The sequence below is a fragment of the Oncorhynchus clarkii genome, chromosome 21 (assembly GCF_045791955.1).
Source record: "Oncorhynchus clarkii lewisi isolate Uvic-CL-2024 chromosome 21, UVic_Ocla_1.0, whole genome shotgun sequence".
NCBI lineage: Eukaryota > Metazoa > Chordata > Actinopteri > Salmoniformes > Salmonidae > Oncorhynchus > Oncorhynchus clarkii.
Window position 1 is genome coordinate 48,458,958 of NC_092167.1, and position 19,504 is coordinate 48,478,461.

General features: G+C 42.7%; 1 protein-coding gene across 2 annotated transcripts in view; it reads right to left on the reverse strand.

Annotated features, from left to right (window-relative positions):
- The window catches only part of LOC139379112 (RNA-binding protein with multiple splicing-like), a 66,206-nt gene that overhangs the window by 2,907 nt on the left and 43,795 nt on the right, over positions 1 to 19,504 (reverse strand). For both annotated transcript variants that reach the window (XM_071121938.1, XM_071121939.1), the window contains one exon: positions 150 to 258. Coding sequence is in view for 1 of the 2 variants with exons in the window: in XM_071121939.1 (XP_070978040.1) it covers positions 222 to 258 (37 nt within the window). In the remaining variant the exon portion in view is untranslated. The remainder of the gene's footprint in view (positions 1 to 149; positions 259 to 19,504) is intronic.

Sequence of the window (19,504 nt, forward strand, 5' to 3'; positions counted from 1 at the left end):
CAGCTTCTTCCACAAATCTACACTTTCAAATAAAATGTTCTGTCAGATTGGAGCTTGGCGACCAGCAGCTGAAGGTGTGTGTTACACGTTCGACCTGCCTGTCGTGATCGCTGAGCTTGAGTCCACTGAGCGTTTGACCGTGAACTCACCAACGGTCCACTGTGCGGTAAACAAGGTCAGGAATCCTCCTGGTTTGGACATGAGAACCGCCAGCAACACCATCAAGGCCGACCGTGGCCACCATCACACATCATGAACCTGGAGACATAACAAGCTATGGCATTATTAAAAGGTACGAAACGCTTTATAATGCTATAATGCTATAATGCTATAATGCTATAATGCTATAATGCTATAATGGTTTACAATAATATAATGACTTTTAATACATTTGACAATCTGCTTGAAACAGATTTGAACAATAATGAAATTACATCAGTAATAACTCATATACCATTACCAAGGTAATAGTAATTACAGTATGCTAACTGTTATTATAATCCACAGCAATATAAAAATATATTAATAATAAAAATAATAATGATAATAATAAATAACAATAAATAACAACTATAACAATAATAATAATGATAATAATAAATAACAATAAATAACAACTATAATAATAACGATAATGATAATAATAACAATAAATAACAACTATAATAACAATAATAATGATAATAATAAATAACAATAAATAACAACTATAATAATAATAATAATGATAATAATAAATCACAATAACTATAATAATAATAATAATGATAATAATAAATAACAATAAATAACAACTATAATAATAATGATAATAATAAATAACAATAAATAACAACTATAATAATAATGGTACGTCATTCAGTGAATATGTCCCTAGAGTCACTACAGCGGACTTCCTGCTCCTAACAGAACCCCCCCCCTCCCCTCCCCTCTATTATGGAAGGTCGACCCCTCCACCACAGGCACGCAGATTCTCCACAGAAAATAGACGTCACTTGGCAATGATTATTACAGAAGTTTAGGGAGTCCTTCTAAAGAAAATAAACAATTAGAAAAAACCAATATGTCCGTGGAAGAGAGAGGGGCCGCCTGACTTGATCCACTGAGAAGCATATATACACAAGGTAAAAAGCTCAGGCATGGCTGGCTTGGCAATGCCTGTTGTGTGTTCAACCGGGGATAGGACAATCGATGCACGCTCGGCCAAACTGACCCCATGCATTCTTTAGATTCATATTCATTCTGGCTGAAGCACAAAGGTTAAAGATGGCGGGTTTATCATTGAACAAATCTTTGTGGATTACCGAAAGGTTTATTGATTTTTGGGTTAATGTTGTTCCCTGACTTAACCTGACACAGGTGTATGTAATGTGGGATAGCCAAACAATCATTACTTCAGAATGAGAGGCCTTGATTTCTCTGAGATTTCCCCGCTGGCAATCTCCTATCTGACAATGTTATCAATGATTTACTTACACAGGCAACTGTTGATGGTAGAAAAAATTAAAATCTACTGGCCCTAAATGGACTGGAAGGGCCTGGAAGAGAATCTATTGGCCCTAAATGGGCTGGAAGAGAATCTATTGGCCCTAAATGGACTGGAAGATAATCTACTGGCCCTAAATGGGCTGGAAGAGAATCTACTGGCCCTAAATGGACTGGAAGGGCCTGGAAGAGAATCTATTGGCCCTAAATGGACTGGAAGATAATCTACTGGCCCTAAATGGGCTGGAAGAGAATCTACTGGCCCTACATGGACTGGAAGATAATCTATTGGCCCTAAATGGACTGGAAGATAATCTACTGGACCTAAATGGGCTGGAAGATAATCTATTGGCCCTAAATGTACTGGAAGAGAATCTACTGGCCCTAAATGGACTGGAAGAGAATCTATTGGCCCTAAATGGACTGGAAGAGAATCTACTGGCCCTACATGGACTGGAAGATAATCTATTGGCCCTAAATGGACTGGAAGATAATCTATTGGCCCTAAATGGGCTGGAAGATAATCTATTGGCCCTAAATGTACTGGAAGAGAATCTACTGGCCCTAAATGGACTGGAAGAGAATCTATTGGCCCTAAATGGACTGGAAGAGAATCTACTGGCCCTAAATGAACTGGAAGAGAATCTAATGGCCCTAAATGGACTGGAAGAGAATCTATTGGCCCTAAATGGACTGGAAGAGAATCTACTGGCCCTAAATGAACTGGAAGGGCCTGGAAGAGAATCTATTGGCCCTAAAAAATTTTTATTTTTTTTACCTTTATTTAACCAGGCAAGTCAGTTAAGAACAAATTCTTATTTTCAATGACGGCCTGGGAACAGTGGGTTAACTGCCTGTTCAGGGGCAGAACGACAGGTTTGTACCTTGTCAGCTCGGGGGTTTGAACTCGCAACCTTCCGGTTACTAGTCCAACGCTCTAACCACTAGGCTACCCTACCCTGGACTGGAAGAGAATCTAATGGCCCTACATGGACTGGAAGATAATCTATTGGCCCTAAATGGACTGGAAGATAATCTATTGGCCCTAAATGGACTGGAAGATAATCTATTGGTCCTAAATGGACTGGAAGAGAATCTATTGGCCCTAAATGGACTGGAAGAGAATCTAATGGCCCTAAATGGACTGGAAGATAATCTATTGGCCCTACATGGACTGGAAGAGAATCTACTGGCCCTAAACGGACTGGAAGAGAATCTACTGGCCCTAAATGGACTGGAAGAGAATCTATTGGCCCTAAATGGACTGGAAGAGAATCTACTACATGGACCTATTGGCTCTAAATGGACTGGAAGAGAATCTACTGGCCCTAAATGGGCTGGAACAGAATCTATTGGCTCTCAACGGACTGGAAGAGAATCTATTGGCTCTCAACGGACTGGAAGATAATCTATTGGTCCTACATGGACTGGAAGAGAATCTATTGGCCCTACATGGACTGGAAGATAATCTATTGGCTCTAAATGGACTGGAAGGGACTGGAAGAGAATCTACTGGCCCTAAATGGACTGGAAGAGAATCTACTGGCCCTACATGGACTGGAAGAGAATTTACTGGCTCTACATGGACTGGAAGAGAATCTACTGGCCCTACATGGACTGGAAGAGAATCTATTTGCCCTACATGGACTGGAAGAGAGTCTATTGGCCCTACATGGACTGGAAGAGAATCTATTGGCTCTAAATGGACTGGAAGGGACTGGAAGATAATCTATTGGCCCTAAATGGACTGGAAGAGAATATATTGGCTCTAAATGGACTGGAAGGGCCTGGAAGAGAATCTACTGGCCCTAAATGGACCGGAAGAGAATCTACTGGCCCTAAATGGACTGGAAGAGAATCTACTGGCCCTAAATGGACTGGAAGATAATCTATTGGCCCTACATGGACTGGAAAAGAATCTACTGACTCTACATGAACTGGAAGAGAATCTACTGGCCCTAAATGGACTGGAAGAGAATCTACTACTCAAAATGATTCACATTCTTTGAGTGTTTGAGTTTTAGAAAAGCACTATAAAAATTATTTACGGTATTACTTCAAATGTATAGCACCTGCTTCAGGCAATATGTTGGGCAATTTTTGAGGAATGCAGTAGACAGTATTTCAACTAACATTAGACAAGGTGCAGCCAAAAATCACAAGAACACCAGTAGAGAAACAGGTGCGACTCTCGTCATCTTGTCAGGAAATGATCCTTATTCATTAGGGATGGGCGTACATTGGAATGGGAATACTGCATATCCATGCATTACACCCCTATTCCACCTCTGAATAATCTACTGTGCTTGTAAGTCTAATACCTGTGTTACAGTAACATTAAAAGAGGAAGCCAAAGTCTGATATCTGTTTTACAGTACCATTAAAAGAGGAAGCCAAAGTCTGATATCTGTTTTACAGTACCATTAAAAGAGGAAGCCAAAGTCTGATATCTGTTTTACAGTAACGTTAAAAGAGGAAGCCAAAGTCTGATATCTGTTTTACAGTAACGTTAAAAGAGGAAGCCAAAGTCTGATATCTGTTTTACAGTACCATTAAAAGAGGAAGCCAAAGTCTGATATCTGTTTTACAGTAATGTCTGATATCTGTTTTAAGAGGAAGCCAAAGTCTGATATCTGTTTTACAGTAACATTAAAAGAGGAAGCCAAAGTCTGATATCTGTTTAACAGTAACATTAAAAGAGGAAGCCAAAGTCTGATATCTGTTTTACAGTAACATTAAAAGAGGAAGTCAAAGTCTGATATCTGTATTACAGTAACATTAAAAGAGGAAGCCAAAGTCTGATATCTGTTTTACAGTAACACTAAAAGAGGAAGCCAAAGTCTGATATCTGTATTACAGTAACATTAAAAGAGGAAGCCAAAGTCCCTTAATCCACTGAAAAGCCTGTATGGCTACAGCCATGTTTCTCACACACCAGACCAGCTAGTAGGACGGGGAGGTGATGACCACAGCTGTTGACATGTATCCTGAACAGAACACACTCCTTTGTATACCGTGTGTGCGCACGCGCGCGCGCGTGTGTGTGTGTGTGTGTGTGTGTGTGTGTGTGTGTGTGTGTGTGTGTGTGTGTGTGTGTGTGTGCGTGCGTGCGTGCGTGTGTGTGTGTGTGTGTGTGTGAGGGAGATGAGAGGCAGCGAGCGTGCATGTGGACTATACGTAGGTACATATCTTTGTATTTTTTGGGATGAGAGTGAGACTGAATGTGTGACAGCGTGTTATAAGGGGGATGAATAAACTTCCTCATTAAAGGGGTCTCAGCTGGGGGTCAGTCCCTCTCTGGTGGGAGTTAGTCAGAAGTTCAACAGGAACTGGGTTTGTCGGGCTATTGGCCAATAAGTCCCCCAGGGCAGGCAGCAAGGCTCCACACACACAAGTACACGCACACCACACACACACACACACACACACACACACACACACACACACACACACACCCGTGCAAACACACACACACAAACACTCCCCCATGATGTCTTGTCAGATGGAAAATCTGGATTACCTTTCCCTGCAGTTCACTAAGCATTTGTGTTCAGTATTAGGTTGTCTGTGCGCATAACCATGTGCTTGTGGACAGGAGAAAAAGAAACTGAGATTGCTTTGACATGAAGGCAGCTGAAAAATAACTTCAGACAAAGGAGGAGGAGGAGGAGGAGGAGGAGGAGGAGGAAGAGGACGATGAGGAGGACGAGGAGGAGGAGGAGGAGGAGGAGGAGGAGGAAGAGGAGGACGAGGACGAGGAGGAGGAGGAGGAGGAGGAGGAGGAGGAAGAGGAGGACGAGGAGGAGGAGGAGGAGGAGGAGGACAAGGAGGAGGAGGAGCAGGAGGAGGAGGAGGAGGACGAGGACGAGGAGGAGGAGGAAGAGAATAAGAAACAAAACGCTTCAACACATTAAACTGTTCCGGAACCAAAAGTTCTTCTTCTTCTTCAAAAAAAAATCAAACAACAAAACTTAACTTACATACAGCGCAGTTAAAGCTAGGAGTTTTCAAAATGTCTGCCGCAGTGACGGGCAGGATGCCAGGTGATTAATAAACCTTGTTACCGGCTGTGACTGAAGGCCTTTCCTGCGTGGAGCACTCTGCCCAGTGTCACGTATCAGCTGTTTACCACCCAGACATGCAGTCTCCCAAAGGAAACTAACACGTTCTGGTTGCCAACCGCATAAACCCCCCCACCCCCGACCGTAACATTAAGCCACCATGTGGCAAATGTTAGGACGTCCACAAGTGGATGACAAGCCTGTAATGACTGTGCAACTCTTAAGAGAGCACATCCTTTGTTTGGACAATTGCACAGCATTGATAGAGTATGATTGGGCCTCTCCGCCCAAAAGGGGTCACACCAAATCCACTGCAGTATTAAATGTTTTTATTCGGGAGATGTCTTGTGCCTGCAATTCAATACAGTCCACTAGGGGCAAAATGAGCACCTATTACCATCTAGTAGGGAGATGTCTTCAATAACGTCCACTAGGGGCAACGTGAGCACCTATTACCATCTAGTAGGGAGATGTCTTCAATAATGTCCTCTAGGGGCAACGTGAGCACCTATTACCATCTAGTAGGGAGATGTCTTCAATAATGTCCTCTAGGGGCAACGTGACCTATTACCATCTAGTAGGGAGATGTCTTCAATAACGTCCACCAGGGGCAACGTGACCTATTACCATCTAGTAGGGAGATGTCTTCAATAACGTCCGCTAGGGGCAACTTGAACACCTATTACCATCTAGTAGGGAGAATTCTTAAATAACGTCCACTAGGGGCAACGTGAGCACCTGTTACCATCTAGTAGGGAGATGTCTTCAATAACGTCCACTAGGGGCAACGTGAGCACCTATTACCATCTAGTAGGGAGATGTCTTCAATAACGTCCACTAGAGGCAACTTGAACACCTATTACCATCTAGTAGGGAGATGTCTTCAATAATGTCCTCTAGGGGCAATGTGACCTATTACCATCTAGTAGGGAGATGTCTTCAATACCGTCCACTAGGGGCAACGTGAGCACCTATTACAATCTAGTAAACTGTGAGCTGCAGATCCGAGGATAGCGGGTTCAATCCCAGTGCTAGGCACTCCTTTTTTCAGTTGTAACCCTATGCCAAACATTAACCCTTACCTACAGTCCCTTCACAAGTTTGTTATATCTGGAGTACTTCTCCTGTCCTATTCGGTGTCCTGTGTGAATTTAAGTGTGCTCTCTCTAATTCTCTCTTTCTCTCTTTCTTTCTCTCTCTCGGAGGACCTGAGCCCTAGGACCATGCCTCAGGACTACCTGACATGATGACTCCTTGCTGTCCCCAGTCCACCTGGCCGTGCTGCTGCTCCAGTTTCAACTGTTCTGCCTTATTATTATTGGACCATGCTGGTCATTTATGAACATTTGAACATCTTGGCCATGTTCTATTATAATCTCCACCCGGCACAGCCAGAAGAGGACTGGCCACCCCACATAGCCTGGTTCCTCTCTAGGTTTCTTCCTAGGTTTTGGCTTTTCTAGGGAGTTTTCCCTTGCCACCGTGCTTCTACACCTGCATTGCTTGCTGTTTGGGGTTTTAGGCTGGGTTTCTGTACAGCACTTTGAGATATCAGCTGATGTACGAAGGGCTATATAAATAAATTTGATTTGATTTGATTCACAAATAGACTTTGGGGTGGCAGGTAGCCTAGTGGTTAGAGTGTTGGGCCAGTAACTGAAAAGTTGCTAGATTGAATCCCTGATCGGTCGTTCTCCCTCTGAACAAGGCAGTTAACCCACTGTTCCTAGGCTGTCATTGTAAATAAGAATTTGTTCTTAATTGACATGCCTAGTTAAATAAAGGTTAAACAAATAATCCCCCTCTGGACAAATGTTGAATACTGAAGTGAGATCTTGTTGCTCCCCTCTCCAGTTTACCCTTCAATGGTAAATATTCCTTGTATGCAATTACACAGTCAACAACTGTAAAAATGACAAACTAAATTTAATGGTGTAAATGCAACTAAAATACAGAGAGAAACATGTATTATGTCAAATCAAATCAAAGTTTATTTGTCACGTGCACCGAATACAACAGTGAAATGCTTACTTACAGGCTCTAACCAACAGGTGTAGTAGACCTTACAGTGAAATGCTTACTTACAGGCTCTAACCAACAGGTGTAGTAGACCTTACAGTGAAATGCTGAATACAACAGACCTCACAGTGAAATGCTTACTTACAGGCTCTAACCAACAGGTGTAGTAGACCTTACAGTGAAATGCTTACTTACAGGCTCTAACCAACAGGTGTAGTAGACCTCACAGTGAAATGCTGACATACAAGCTCTAACCAACAGGTGTAGTAGACCTTACAGTGAAATGCTGACTTACAGGCTCTAACCAATAGTGCAAAAACGGTATTAGGTGAACAACAGGTAAGTAAATAAATAAAACAACAGTAATAAGACAGGCTATATACAGTAGAGAGGTTATACACAGTAGAGAGACTATATACAGTAGAGAGGCTATATACAGTAGAGAGGTTATATACAGTAGAGAGGCTATATACAGTAGAGAGGCTATATACAGTAGAGAGACTATATACAGTAGAGAGGCTATATACAGTAGAGAGACTATATACAGTAGAGAGGCTATATACAGTAGAGAGGCTATATACAGTAGAGAGGCTATGTACAGTAGCGAGACTATATACAGTAGAGAGGCTATATACAGTAGCGAGACTATATACAGTAGAGAGGCTATATACAGTAGAGAGACTATATACAGTAGAGAGACTATATACAGTAGCGAGGCTATATACAGTAGCAAGACTATATACAGTAGCGAGACTATATACAGTAGAGAGACTATATACAGTAGAGAGGCTATATACAGTAGAGAGGCTATAACAGTAGAGAGGCTATATACAGTAGAGAGGCTATATACAGTAGAGAGACTATATACAGTAGTGAGACTATATACAGTAGAGAGGCTATATACAGTAGCGAGACTATATACAGTAGAAAGGCTATATACAGTAGAGAGACTATATACAGTAGCGAGGCTATATACAGTAGCGAGGCTATATACAGTAGAGAGGCTATATACAGTAGAGAGACTATATACAGTAGAGAGGATATATACAGTAGAGAGGCTATAACAGTAGAGAGGCTATATACAGTAGAGAGACTATATACAGTAGAGAGACTATATACAGTAGTGAGGCTATATACAGTAGAGAGGCCATAACAGTAGAGAGGCTATATACAGTAGAGAGGCTATAACAGTAGCGAGGCTATAACAGTAGAGAGGCTATATACAGTAGCGAGGCTATACCAGTAGCGAGGCTATACCAGTAGCGAGGCTATATACAGTAGCGAGGCTATACCAGTTGCGAGGCTATAACAGTAGCGAGGCTATACCAGTAGCGAGGCTATACCAGTAGCAAGGCTATACCAGTAGTGAGGCTATACCAGTAGCGAGGTAGCGAGGCTATAACAGTAGCGAGGCTATACCAGTAGCGAGGTAGCGAGGCTATACAAGTAGCGAGGCTATAACAGTAGCGAGGCTATACAAGTAGCGAGGCTATAACAGTAGCGAGGCTATACAAGTAGCGAGGCTATAACAGTAGCGAGGCTATACCAGTAGCGAGGCTATACCAGTAGCGAGGCTATACCAGTAGCGAGGTAGCGAGGCTATAACAGTAGCGAGGCTATACCAGTAGCGAGGTAGCGAGGCTATAACAGTAGCGAGGCTATACCAGTAGCGAGGCTATACCAGTAGCGAGGCTATACCAGTAGCGAAGCTATACCAGTAGCGAGGCTATACAAGTAGCGAGGCTATACCAGTAGCGAAGCTATAACAGTAGCGAGGCTATAACAGTAGCGAGGCCATAACAGTAGTGAGGCCATAACAGTAGCGAGGCTATAACAGTAGCGAGGCTATAACAGTAGCGAGCCTATACAAGTAGCGAGGCTATAACAGTAGCGAGGCTATAACAGTAGCGAGGCTATAACAGTAACGAGGCTATACCAGTAGCGAGGCTATAACAGTAGCGAGGCCATAACAGTAACGAGGCTATACAAGTAGCGAGGCTATACAAGTAGCGAGGCCATAACAGTAACGAGGCTATAACTGTAGCGAGGCTATACAAGTAGCGAGGCTATAACAGTAGCGAGGCTATACAAGTAGCGAGGCTATACAAGTAGCGAGGCCATAACAGTAACGAGGCTATAACAGTAGCGAGGCTATAACAGTAGCGAGGCTATAACAGTAGAGAGGCTATAACAGTAGCAAGGCTATACCAGTATTGAGGCTATACCAGTAGCGAGGTAGCGAGGCTATAACAGTAGCGAGGCTATACCAGTAGCGAGGTAGCGAGGCTATACAAGTAGCGAGGCTATAACAGTAGCGAGGCTATACAAGTAGCGAGGCTATAACAGTAGCGAGGCTATACAAGTAGCGAGGCTATAACAGTAGCGAGGCTATACCAGTAGCGAGGCTATACCAGTAGCGAGGCTATACCAGTAGCGAGGTAGCGAGGCTATAACAGTAGCGAGGCTATACCAGTAGCGAGGTAGCGAGGCTATAACAGTAGCGAGGCTATACCAGTAGCGAGGCTATACCAGTAGCGAGGCTATACCAGTAGCGAAGCTATACCAGTAGCGAGGCTATACAAGTAGCGAGGCTATACCAGTAGCGAAGCTATAACAGTAGCGAGGCTATAACAGTAGCGAGGCCATAACAGTAGTGAGGCTATAACAGTAGCGAGGCTATAACAGTAGCGAGGCTATAACAGTAGCGAGCCTATACAAGTAGCGAGGCTATAACAGTAGCGAGGCTATAACAGTAGCGAGGCTATAACAGTAACGAGGCTATACCAGTAGCGAGGCTATAACAGTAGCGAGGCCATAACAGTAACGAGGCTATACAAGTAGCGAGGCTATACAAGTAGCGAGGCCATAACAGTAACGAGGCTATAACTGTAGCGAGGCTATACAAGTAGCGAGGCTATAACAGTAGCGAGGCTATACAAGTAGCGAGGCTATACAAGTAGCGAGGCCATAACAGTAACGAGGCTATAACAGTAGCGAGGCTATAACAGTAGCGAGGCTATAACAGTAGAGAGGCTATAACAGTAGCGAGGCCATAACAGTAGCGAGGCCATAACAGTAGCGAGGCTATACAAGTAGCGAGGCTATATACAGTAGTGAGGCTATACAAGTAGCGAGGCTATAATAGTAGCGAGGTAGCGAGGCTATACCAGTAGCGAGGTAGCGAGGCGAGGTTTTCTTACCTCGCTTATCATAATCCCTAAAATAACTTTTGCAGTTTTGTGCTGCTAATATTTGCTTCTAATATTGTCAACCTTGCGAATGACAACCAATTGTAAAACAGGAAGATGAACATAGAAAACCAGGCTGGTTTGACTAGCCATGGTAAGAAAGCTACTTTGCCATGTCACACTTTTTATCATTTTATTAATACTTATATGTTATGGACATTTAGAAGTAGTATATATTTAACAAGGCAAGTCAGTTAAGAACAAATTCTTGTTTACAAAGACAGCCGACCAGGGAACAGTGGGTGAACTGCCTTGTCCAGAACAACAGATTTTTACCTTGAAAGCTCAAGGATTCGATCCACACACTTTTTGGTTACTGACCCAACGCTCTAACCACTAGGCTACCTGCCACCCTACATTGCAGGAGGAAATGTTACAAGTATAACCTTTAATGTACAGTAGTTGACTTGAAAGCACTGATTTAAAAAGATGGGCACTCTTGATCTTATGTACATGCTTATTGTTTTAAAATATCACATACCTGCGTTTATGACCAATTCATTTAGCATAGCGATGCTGGAGAAAGGCACGAGGTCAGTACTAGTCTACTAGTGAGTTGGCACAGCTGCAGAAAAAGCCACAGCTGAAAAGGGCAAGGATAAACAAAGCCCTTTGAACTTAACTTCATTATCCTTTTCCCAAACGTCACAGGAAATAGATTTAGGCGTTATGTATTATAACGGGGACAAAGCCTACGGGATCTTATGGGATTCTGTCTCAGGATGCCTTAACACGTTTAGATGCCAATTGTGGGGATTTTGGGAATGTTTTGGGAGGGTGAGGCATCGCGTGTGCGATTAGTGTGGTGGGGTGGTGGGTGTTGGGGGTAGTGAGGAAAGTGGGAAATGCGTGTGTTTGTGTGTGTGTGTGTGTGTGTGTGAGAGAGAGAGAGAGTGTGTGTGTGTTCGTGTGTGTCTGCAGAGGCGTGCGTATGCGTATGTTTGTATACAATCACGTACATATCGAGAGCTCGGGACTGACTTGTGTCACGTTATCTCTGGATTTTTGCTCAAAATGTAGTTATTGGCATAGCCTTGTTCTGTTCAATGTTCTCTAGCTATATAGTACTCTAAATACCTCAATTCATGTTGTTAAGTTCAAAATAACATTAAGTTCAAATTGCTGACGCCATTCAAACCAATGAGGGTTCGGAACTTTAAAGCCAATTATCTCAGAATCCTCTTTTTGCAGACAGTCCCAAGCTCTCGACTTCCTGTAAGTCATCCTCTTTAGGGAATTACTTTAGATATGTTCATGTCTTTGTACAGTAGATGAGTGCAGTTTCAATAAACAGCCCGAATAATTATGAAGCAACCATTGACTCTGATCTCTAAATAGCCCAAATAATCAGGAAACAACCATTGACTCTGACCAATAAACAGACCAAATTAATCAGAAAACAAAAATTCACTCGGATCCTAATCAGTGCGGGATGCAGGGATGTTGTTCTTTGATCAAGGGGTTAATATCCACTGGGGAAGCCTGACTGTATAAATGATTTCAGCTCCGTTTGATAGAAGGGCACTTACGCCCCTAAAACCCCTCCCTTGCCACTCCCTTCCTCGCTGCCCCCTCGAGGAATCAGAATCCCCAAAAGGAAAGAAAGATAGACAGATAAAGACGAAAGAAAAATCGTATTTTACGGTCCGTTTTTCTTTGTCCTCGCCCTCCTCTGAAAACAGCCTGTGTGTTTTTAGAGCTGGGAGCAGGGTTAGGGGGAATGGCACAATAGAACTAGCACCAATCAACAGTAAGTCTTAACCCCCCCCCCCCTATCTGCGCTTCACCCCTTCCCATCTCTCCCTTTTTCCTTCGGGGGTCTCGGGAACATGTTTCTTCCTGTCCTAGCCTTTGGGAATGGAGGGAGGAGGGAGGGGGGGTCTGGTGACTGGCGCCGAACAAACACTCACACACACCACACACACACACACACACACACACACACAAACACACACACACACACACACACACACACACACACACACTAGCAGGGAGTGTGGTTTTGTGGCTTTGAGTTGTGCTTGTCTACCGACAGATGAACATGTACCACAATCGGATCGGTTACTGTTGACTATTCCATGCAGTGATGCAGCTGTCCTGTTTAGAGTTGAGTCATTTCTTCTACAGCCTTTAAACCCACTGCCCTGTCCCTGCAATGTGTTACATTGTAACTATTGTTGTAAACACGACAAAAATAGAATTCTAAATAATCATCAGTAGTGCAAAGGGATCCACTGACCACAGGGAAAGTAACGGGATACCTTCAACATGTTGACTGTACAACTATCTAGAGGTTATGCCTGGATACCTTCAACATGTTGACTGTACAACTATCTAGAGGTTATAACTGGATACCTTCAACATGTTGACTGTACAACTATCTAGAGGTTATAACTGGATACCTTCAACATGTTGACTGTACAACTATCTAGAGGTTATAATGGGATACCGTCAACATGTTGACTGTACAACTATCTAGAGGTTATGCCTGGATACCTTCAACATGTTGACTGTACAACTATCTAGAGGTTATAACAGGATACCTTCAACATGTTGACTGTACAACTATCTAGAGGTTATAACGGGATACCTTCAACATGTTGACTGTAAAACTATCTAGAGGTTATAACGGGATACCTTCAACATGTTGACTGTACAACTATCTAGAGGTTATGCCTGGATACCTTCAACATGTTGACAGTACAACTATCTAGAGGTTATAACGGGATACCTTCAACATGTTGACTGTACAACTATCTAGAGGTTATGCCTGGATACCTTCAACATGTTGACTGTACAACTATCTAGAGGTTATGCCTGGATACCTTCAACATGTTGACTGTACAACTATCTAGAGGTTATAACGGGATACCTTCAACATGTTGACTGTACAACTTTCTAGAGGTTATGCCTGGATACCTTCAACATGTTGACTGTACAACTATCTAGAGGTTATAACAGGATACCTTCAACATGTTGACTGTACAACTATCTAGAGGTTATAACGGGATACCTTCAACATGTTGACTGTACAACCATCTGGAGGTTATGCCTGGATACCTTCAACATGTTGACTGTACAACTATCTAGAGGTTATAACGGGATACCTTCAACATGTTGACTGTACAACTATCTAGAGGTTATAACGGGATACCTTCAACATGTTGACTGTATAACTATCTATATAGTCAGTAGTAGGCTATAACACAGCAAACGTTATCGATCGAGTTAGTATCATTAAATCTTGTGCAATATCAAGTGTGACATTACAACAGTACAGCATGCTATCTGTAATGATGGAAGAGTATGGTAGGTACCCTGAATACAGGAAGAGTATGGTAGGTACCCTGAATACAGGAAGAGTATGGTAGGTACCCCGAATACAGGAAGAGTATGGCAGGTACCCTGAATACAGGAAGAGTATGGTAGGTACCCTGAATACAGAAAGAGTATGGTAGGTACCCCGAATACAGGAAGAGTATGGTAGGTACCCCGAATACAGGAAGATTATGGTAGGTACCGTGAATACAGGATGTATGGTAGGTACCCCAAATACAGGAAGAGTATGGCAGGTACCCTGAATACAGGAAGGGTATGGTAGGTACCCTGAATACAGGAAGAGTATGGCAGGTACCCTGAATACAGGAAGGGTATGGTAGGTACCCTGAATACAGGAAGAGTATGGCAGGTACCCTGAATACAGGATGTATGGTAGGTACCCCGAATACAGGAAGAGTATGGCAGGTACCCTGAATACAGGATGTATGGTAGGTGCCCTGAATACAGGAAGAGTATGGTAGGTACCCTGAATACAGGAAGAGTATGGTAGGTACCCTGAATACAGGAAGAGTATGGTAGGTACCCCGAATACAGGAAGAGTATGGTAGGTACCCTGAATAAAGGAAGGGTATGGTAGGTACCCTGAATACAGGAAGAGTATGGCAGGTACCCTGAATACAGGAAGGGTATGGCAGGTACCCTGAATACAGGATGTATGGTAGGTACCCTGAATACAGGAAGAGTATGGCAGGTACCCTGAATACAGGAAGAGTATGGTAGGTACCCCGAATACAGGATGTATGGTAAGTGCCCTGAATACAGGAAGAGTATGGTAGGTACCCTGAATACAGGAAGAGTATGGTAGGTACCCTGAATACAGGAAGAGTATGGTAGGTACCCCGAATACAGGAAGAGTATGGTAGGTACCGTGAATACAGGATGTATGGTAGGTACCCTAAATACAAGAAGAGTATGGTAGGTACCCCGAATACAGGAAGAGTATGGTAGGTACCGTGAATACAGGATGTATGGTAGGTACCCTGAATACAGGAAGAGTGGAAGCCATGTATCTCAGTGTCATCTCCCTCCAGCAAGCAGTCAGTATTAAAGGCCCAGTAGAGTCAAAAATGTTATTTTCCTGAGTTTTATCTATATTTCCACACTATGAGATTGGAATAATACTGTGAAATTGTGAAATGTATAATAATGCCATTTTGGTCTAAGAGCTGTTTGAAAAGACCAAATTAAATTTCAGCCTGTTTTGGTGGGATGGAGTTTTGACCTGCTTGGTGACATAAATTAGTTAAATAGACCAATAAGAAAGGGAATTCCAAACCTATCTGCCAAAAGCGGCTAGTTTACAGTTTTTATCTCCCCACGGTTCTATCTAAATTATTGCTTAAGAAATTGCTCTTTGCGAATAAAGTTATTTTGGTTTATTTTTACCATTTCAATTGAAAACAATTAAAGGTACAGTAAGTCAGGTACTTAATTATTACCCAGAAATGATTTGATATTGAGATCAAAATGACTGCATTGGACCTTTAACACATAGCCCCCAGAGATGATTCTTCATTCTGTTTGAGTCATTGCCTTTGATGTTTCATATCTAAGAAAAAAATGCATGACATCAATTGAGAGACTGGCTTACTGGGCTATGACCTGGGTGGAAAAAAATAAATGAAAATATATTTTAGTGCCTTCTACCAGGAAGTGAGTGACCATCGGGTGAATCTGGGTGCAAAGAGGACATTACCAGGTATTTTGTGTTGTCATGGTCAGGTTGTTTACAGGTTGTATAAGGCTAAATAAATTGTTGTGCCTTAGTTCCAATGAGACTGTCATACCACTTACTACTTACATACTACTAAATACTACCCACCCCGTGAAAGTTGACTGTGTGTTATTCCTATGAATGTGTACAGTATGTTGTGTCCTAGCATTTTCTGAAGCATTTTCAATTACAATACCCATACGTCATGAGACCAGACCATAATAATTATAAATGTGTGTGTGTGTGTGTGTGTGTGTGCGTGTGTGTACCAGTGTTGTGTTTAAGACCACCTATTCACGACCAAGACAGGAGTCAAGAACAAGACCAGACAGGGGGCGAGACCGAGTCAAGAACAAGACCAGACAGGGGGTGAGACCGAGTCAAGAACAAGACCAGACAGGGGGTGAGACCGAGTCAAGAACAAGACCAGACAGGGGGTGAGACCGAGTCAAGAACAAGACCAGACAGGGGGCGAGACCGAGTCAAGAACAAGACCAGACAGATGGCGAGACCGAGTCAAGAACAAGACCAGACAGATGGTGAGACCGAGTCAAGAACAAGACCAGACAGGGGGCGAGACCGAGTCAAGAACAAGACCAGACAGATGGCGAGACCGAGTCAAGAACAAGACCAGACAGGGGGTGAGACCGAGTCAAGAACAAGACCAGACAGGGGGCGAGACCGAGTCAAGAACAAGACCAGACAGGGGGTGAGACCGAGTCAAGAACAAAACCAGACAGGGGGCGAGACCGAGTCAAGAACAAGACCAGACAGATGGCGAGACCGAGTCAAGAACAAGACCAGACAGGGGGTGAGACCGAGTCAAGAACAAGACCAGACAGGGGGTGAGACCGAGTCAAGAACAAGACCAGACAGGGGGCGAGACCGAGTCAAATAGAGACACTCTATACATTATTAGTAACCCAAACACAGCGGAGAACAATGAGGGCCTTCTACGCCTTCAGAGAAAGGCTAAAGATTTATAAAATAATAATTGTAATTATAATTATATTATTCTTTTCAATGATGCTCTGATTTAATATCTTCAGGTTTTGTTGTAAATTAATGGATTAACACTGAAGAGAGAGAAAAAAAAGATCCAATCAGGATTTTTCTTTGGTGGTCTCTGGGGAGATGAATCAAGCTAGCTAAGTCAGCCATTGGCTAGGCCATCAGAAGCTAGATTGAAGGCATCTGCCATTCAACTGTTTTAGGGCAACATTTTGGAGTGACAGTGGAATCAACCAATCACATTTTGACTTGTAATGGGTGGGACCATTTTTACAAAAAAATAATGGAAACTTCTACCTTCTCAAAGGCCAACAGATCACTACGCAATAGCGACCAGAAGCTATCTTTTGTTGTTGGCTAGTTTGCAGCATCTACAGCACATGTTATCAAAGAGGATGTTGTTGCTAATTTGTTCACTTCTCCCTTCTCAAGAATAACTTTCAACAAGAAGTTAAGTTTCAAATGATTATCATCTGGTGAATGGAACTGTTATTTTTATTGCAGCAAGCTTGTTGTTGTTGTTAGCCATCTCTTTGAAAAATAACTTGTGTGAAACATTGTTGCATTTAAACTTCAGGTCACCGGTTACTTTGTGTGCTTAACGTGAAAGGGTTTTTTTGCAACGGGAAGTAATAGTTTCAATATGGTCCATTTCGATTGGGAAATGATTAGCCTAATGGTTGTGTGTTTTGTTTTCTTATGTTTGAGACCGACTGGGCTTATTATACCAAAGTGAGTGGACTGCTTATCGTTTAATATCATGCTCTGTGTGACTGCTGTCTTTCCATCGGTCCTATGCAGTGGTCCCTGGAGAAGTGGGTATACCCTAATTTTGCCAAAAAGTTCCCAAACAGCCCGCCCAGTGAAGGAAGAATGCGTGGAAAAATCCTACGTTTTCATATATATTTTTCAGATTTATAGTGGGTGGGCCCACCTAGGCCCACTCATGCCTACGCCCCTGATGCAAACAGCGCATGATGACTGAATTGCGCATCACAAATAGCCTACTAACCATGACTTTGGACCAAACTTTTTAAATACTTGTTTTGCATAGCCATTGTTGCCTTAGTTAGCGTTTACTGGTAGATATCATAAACTGAAACATATTTCCTACCCTACCAGCTACCGATGTCATTCTTTTGTGAGCTGCTCCATGCCAGCAGGGTGGGCGGCAGGGTAGCCTAGTGGTTAGAACGTTGGACTAGTAACGGAAGGTTGCAAGTTCAAATCCCGAGCTGACAAAGTACAAATCTGTCGTTCTGCCCCTGAACAGGCAGTTAACCCACTTTTCCTAGGCCGTCATTGAAAATAAGAATTTGTTCTTAACTGACTTGCCTAGTTAAATAAAGGTAAAATTTTAAAACAAAACAGTTGAGAGCTGCATACTCTTGCTGCCTGCAGATGATGTTCCTCTGAAACTAGGCTATGTGTACGACGTGACTATGAACATATTTCACCTGCTTTGCGATTGTGTAGGCTAACTTGTACACGATTTCTCTGTTGCACTACATAATTGATAAGTCGTACACATACACTATACTACTTTGATATGCATCGGTAAGGATTAAGAAGTGAGTTCCCACTTAAATTAAAAGTGGGTATATGGCTTATACCTGCTTATTCCTTCCACTACACCACCACATTGTGTTTTACAATAAGTGCACTCCTACATGAGTGCCCTGGAATTACGGTTGCTGTCCTTCCAGAATCCCTAGCCTGTCAAACACTGAAGACACTTCAGGTCTAAAGTTTTAGAACACCTACTCATTCAAAGGTTTTTCTTTATTTTTACATTTTTTTTTTACAAATCACGTCAAAGTTTATTTGTCACGTGCGCCGAATACAGCAGTGAAATTCTTACTTACAGGCTCTAACCAATAGTTGTAGAATAATAGTGAAGACATCAAAACTATGAAATAACACATATGGAATCAAGTGTTAAACAAATCAAAATATATTTTATATTTGAGATTCTTCAAAAAGCCACCGTTTGCCTTGATGACAGCTTTGCACACTCTTGGCATTCTCTCAACCAACAGCCTTGGAGGAGTTCCCACAACTGCTGACCACTTGTTGGCTGCTTTTCCTTCACTCTGCGGTCCGACTTATTTGGTTGAGGTCGAGTGATTGTGGAGGCCAGGTAATCTGATGCAGCGCTCCATCACTCTCCTTCTTGGTAAAATAGCCCTGACACAGCCTGGAGGTGTGTTGGGTCATTATCCTATTGAAAAACAAATGATAGTCCCACTAAGCCCAAACCAGATGGGATGGCTTATCGCAGAATGCTGTGGTAGACATGCTGGGTAAGTGTGCCTTGAATTCTTGGGCTGCAATTTCTGAGGCTGGCAACTCTTATGAACTTCTCCTCTGCAGCAGAGGTAACTCTCAGTCTTCCATTCCTGTAGTGGTCCTCATAAGAGCCAGTTTCATCATATCGCTTGATGGTTTTTGCGACTGCGCATGAAAAAAATGTCAAAGTTCCTGACATTTTTCGTATTGACTGACCTTCATGTCTTCAACTAATGATGGACTGTCATTTCTCTTTGCTTATTTGAGCTGTTCTTTCCATAATCAGATGGATTTGGTATTTTACCAAATAAGGCTATCTTCTATATACCCCCCTACCC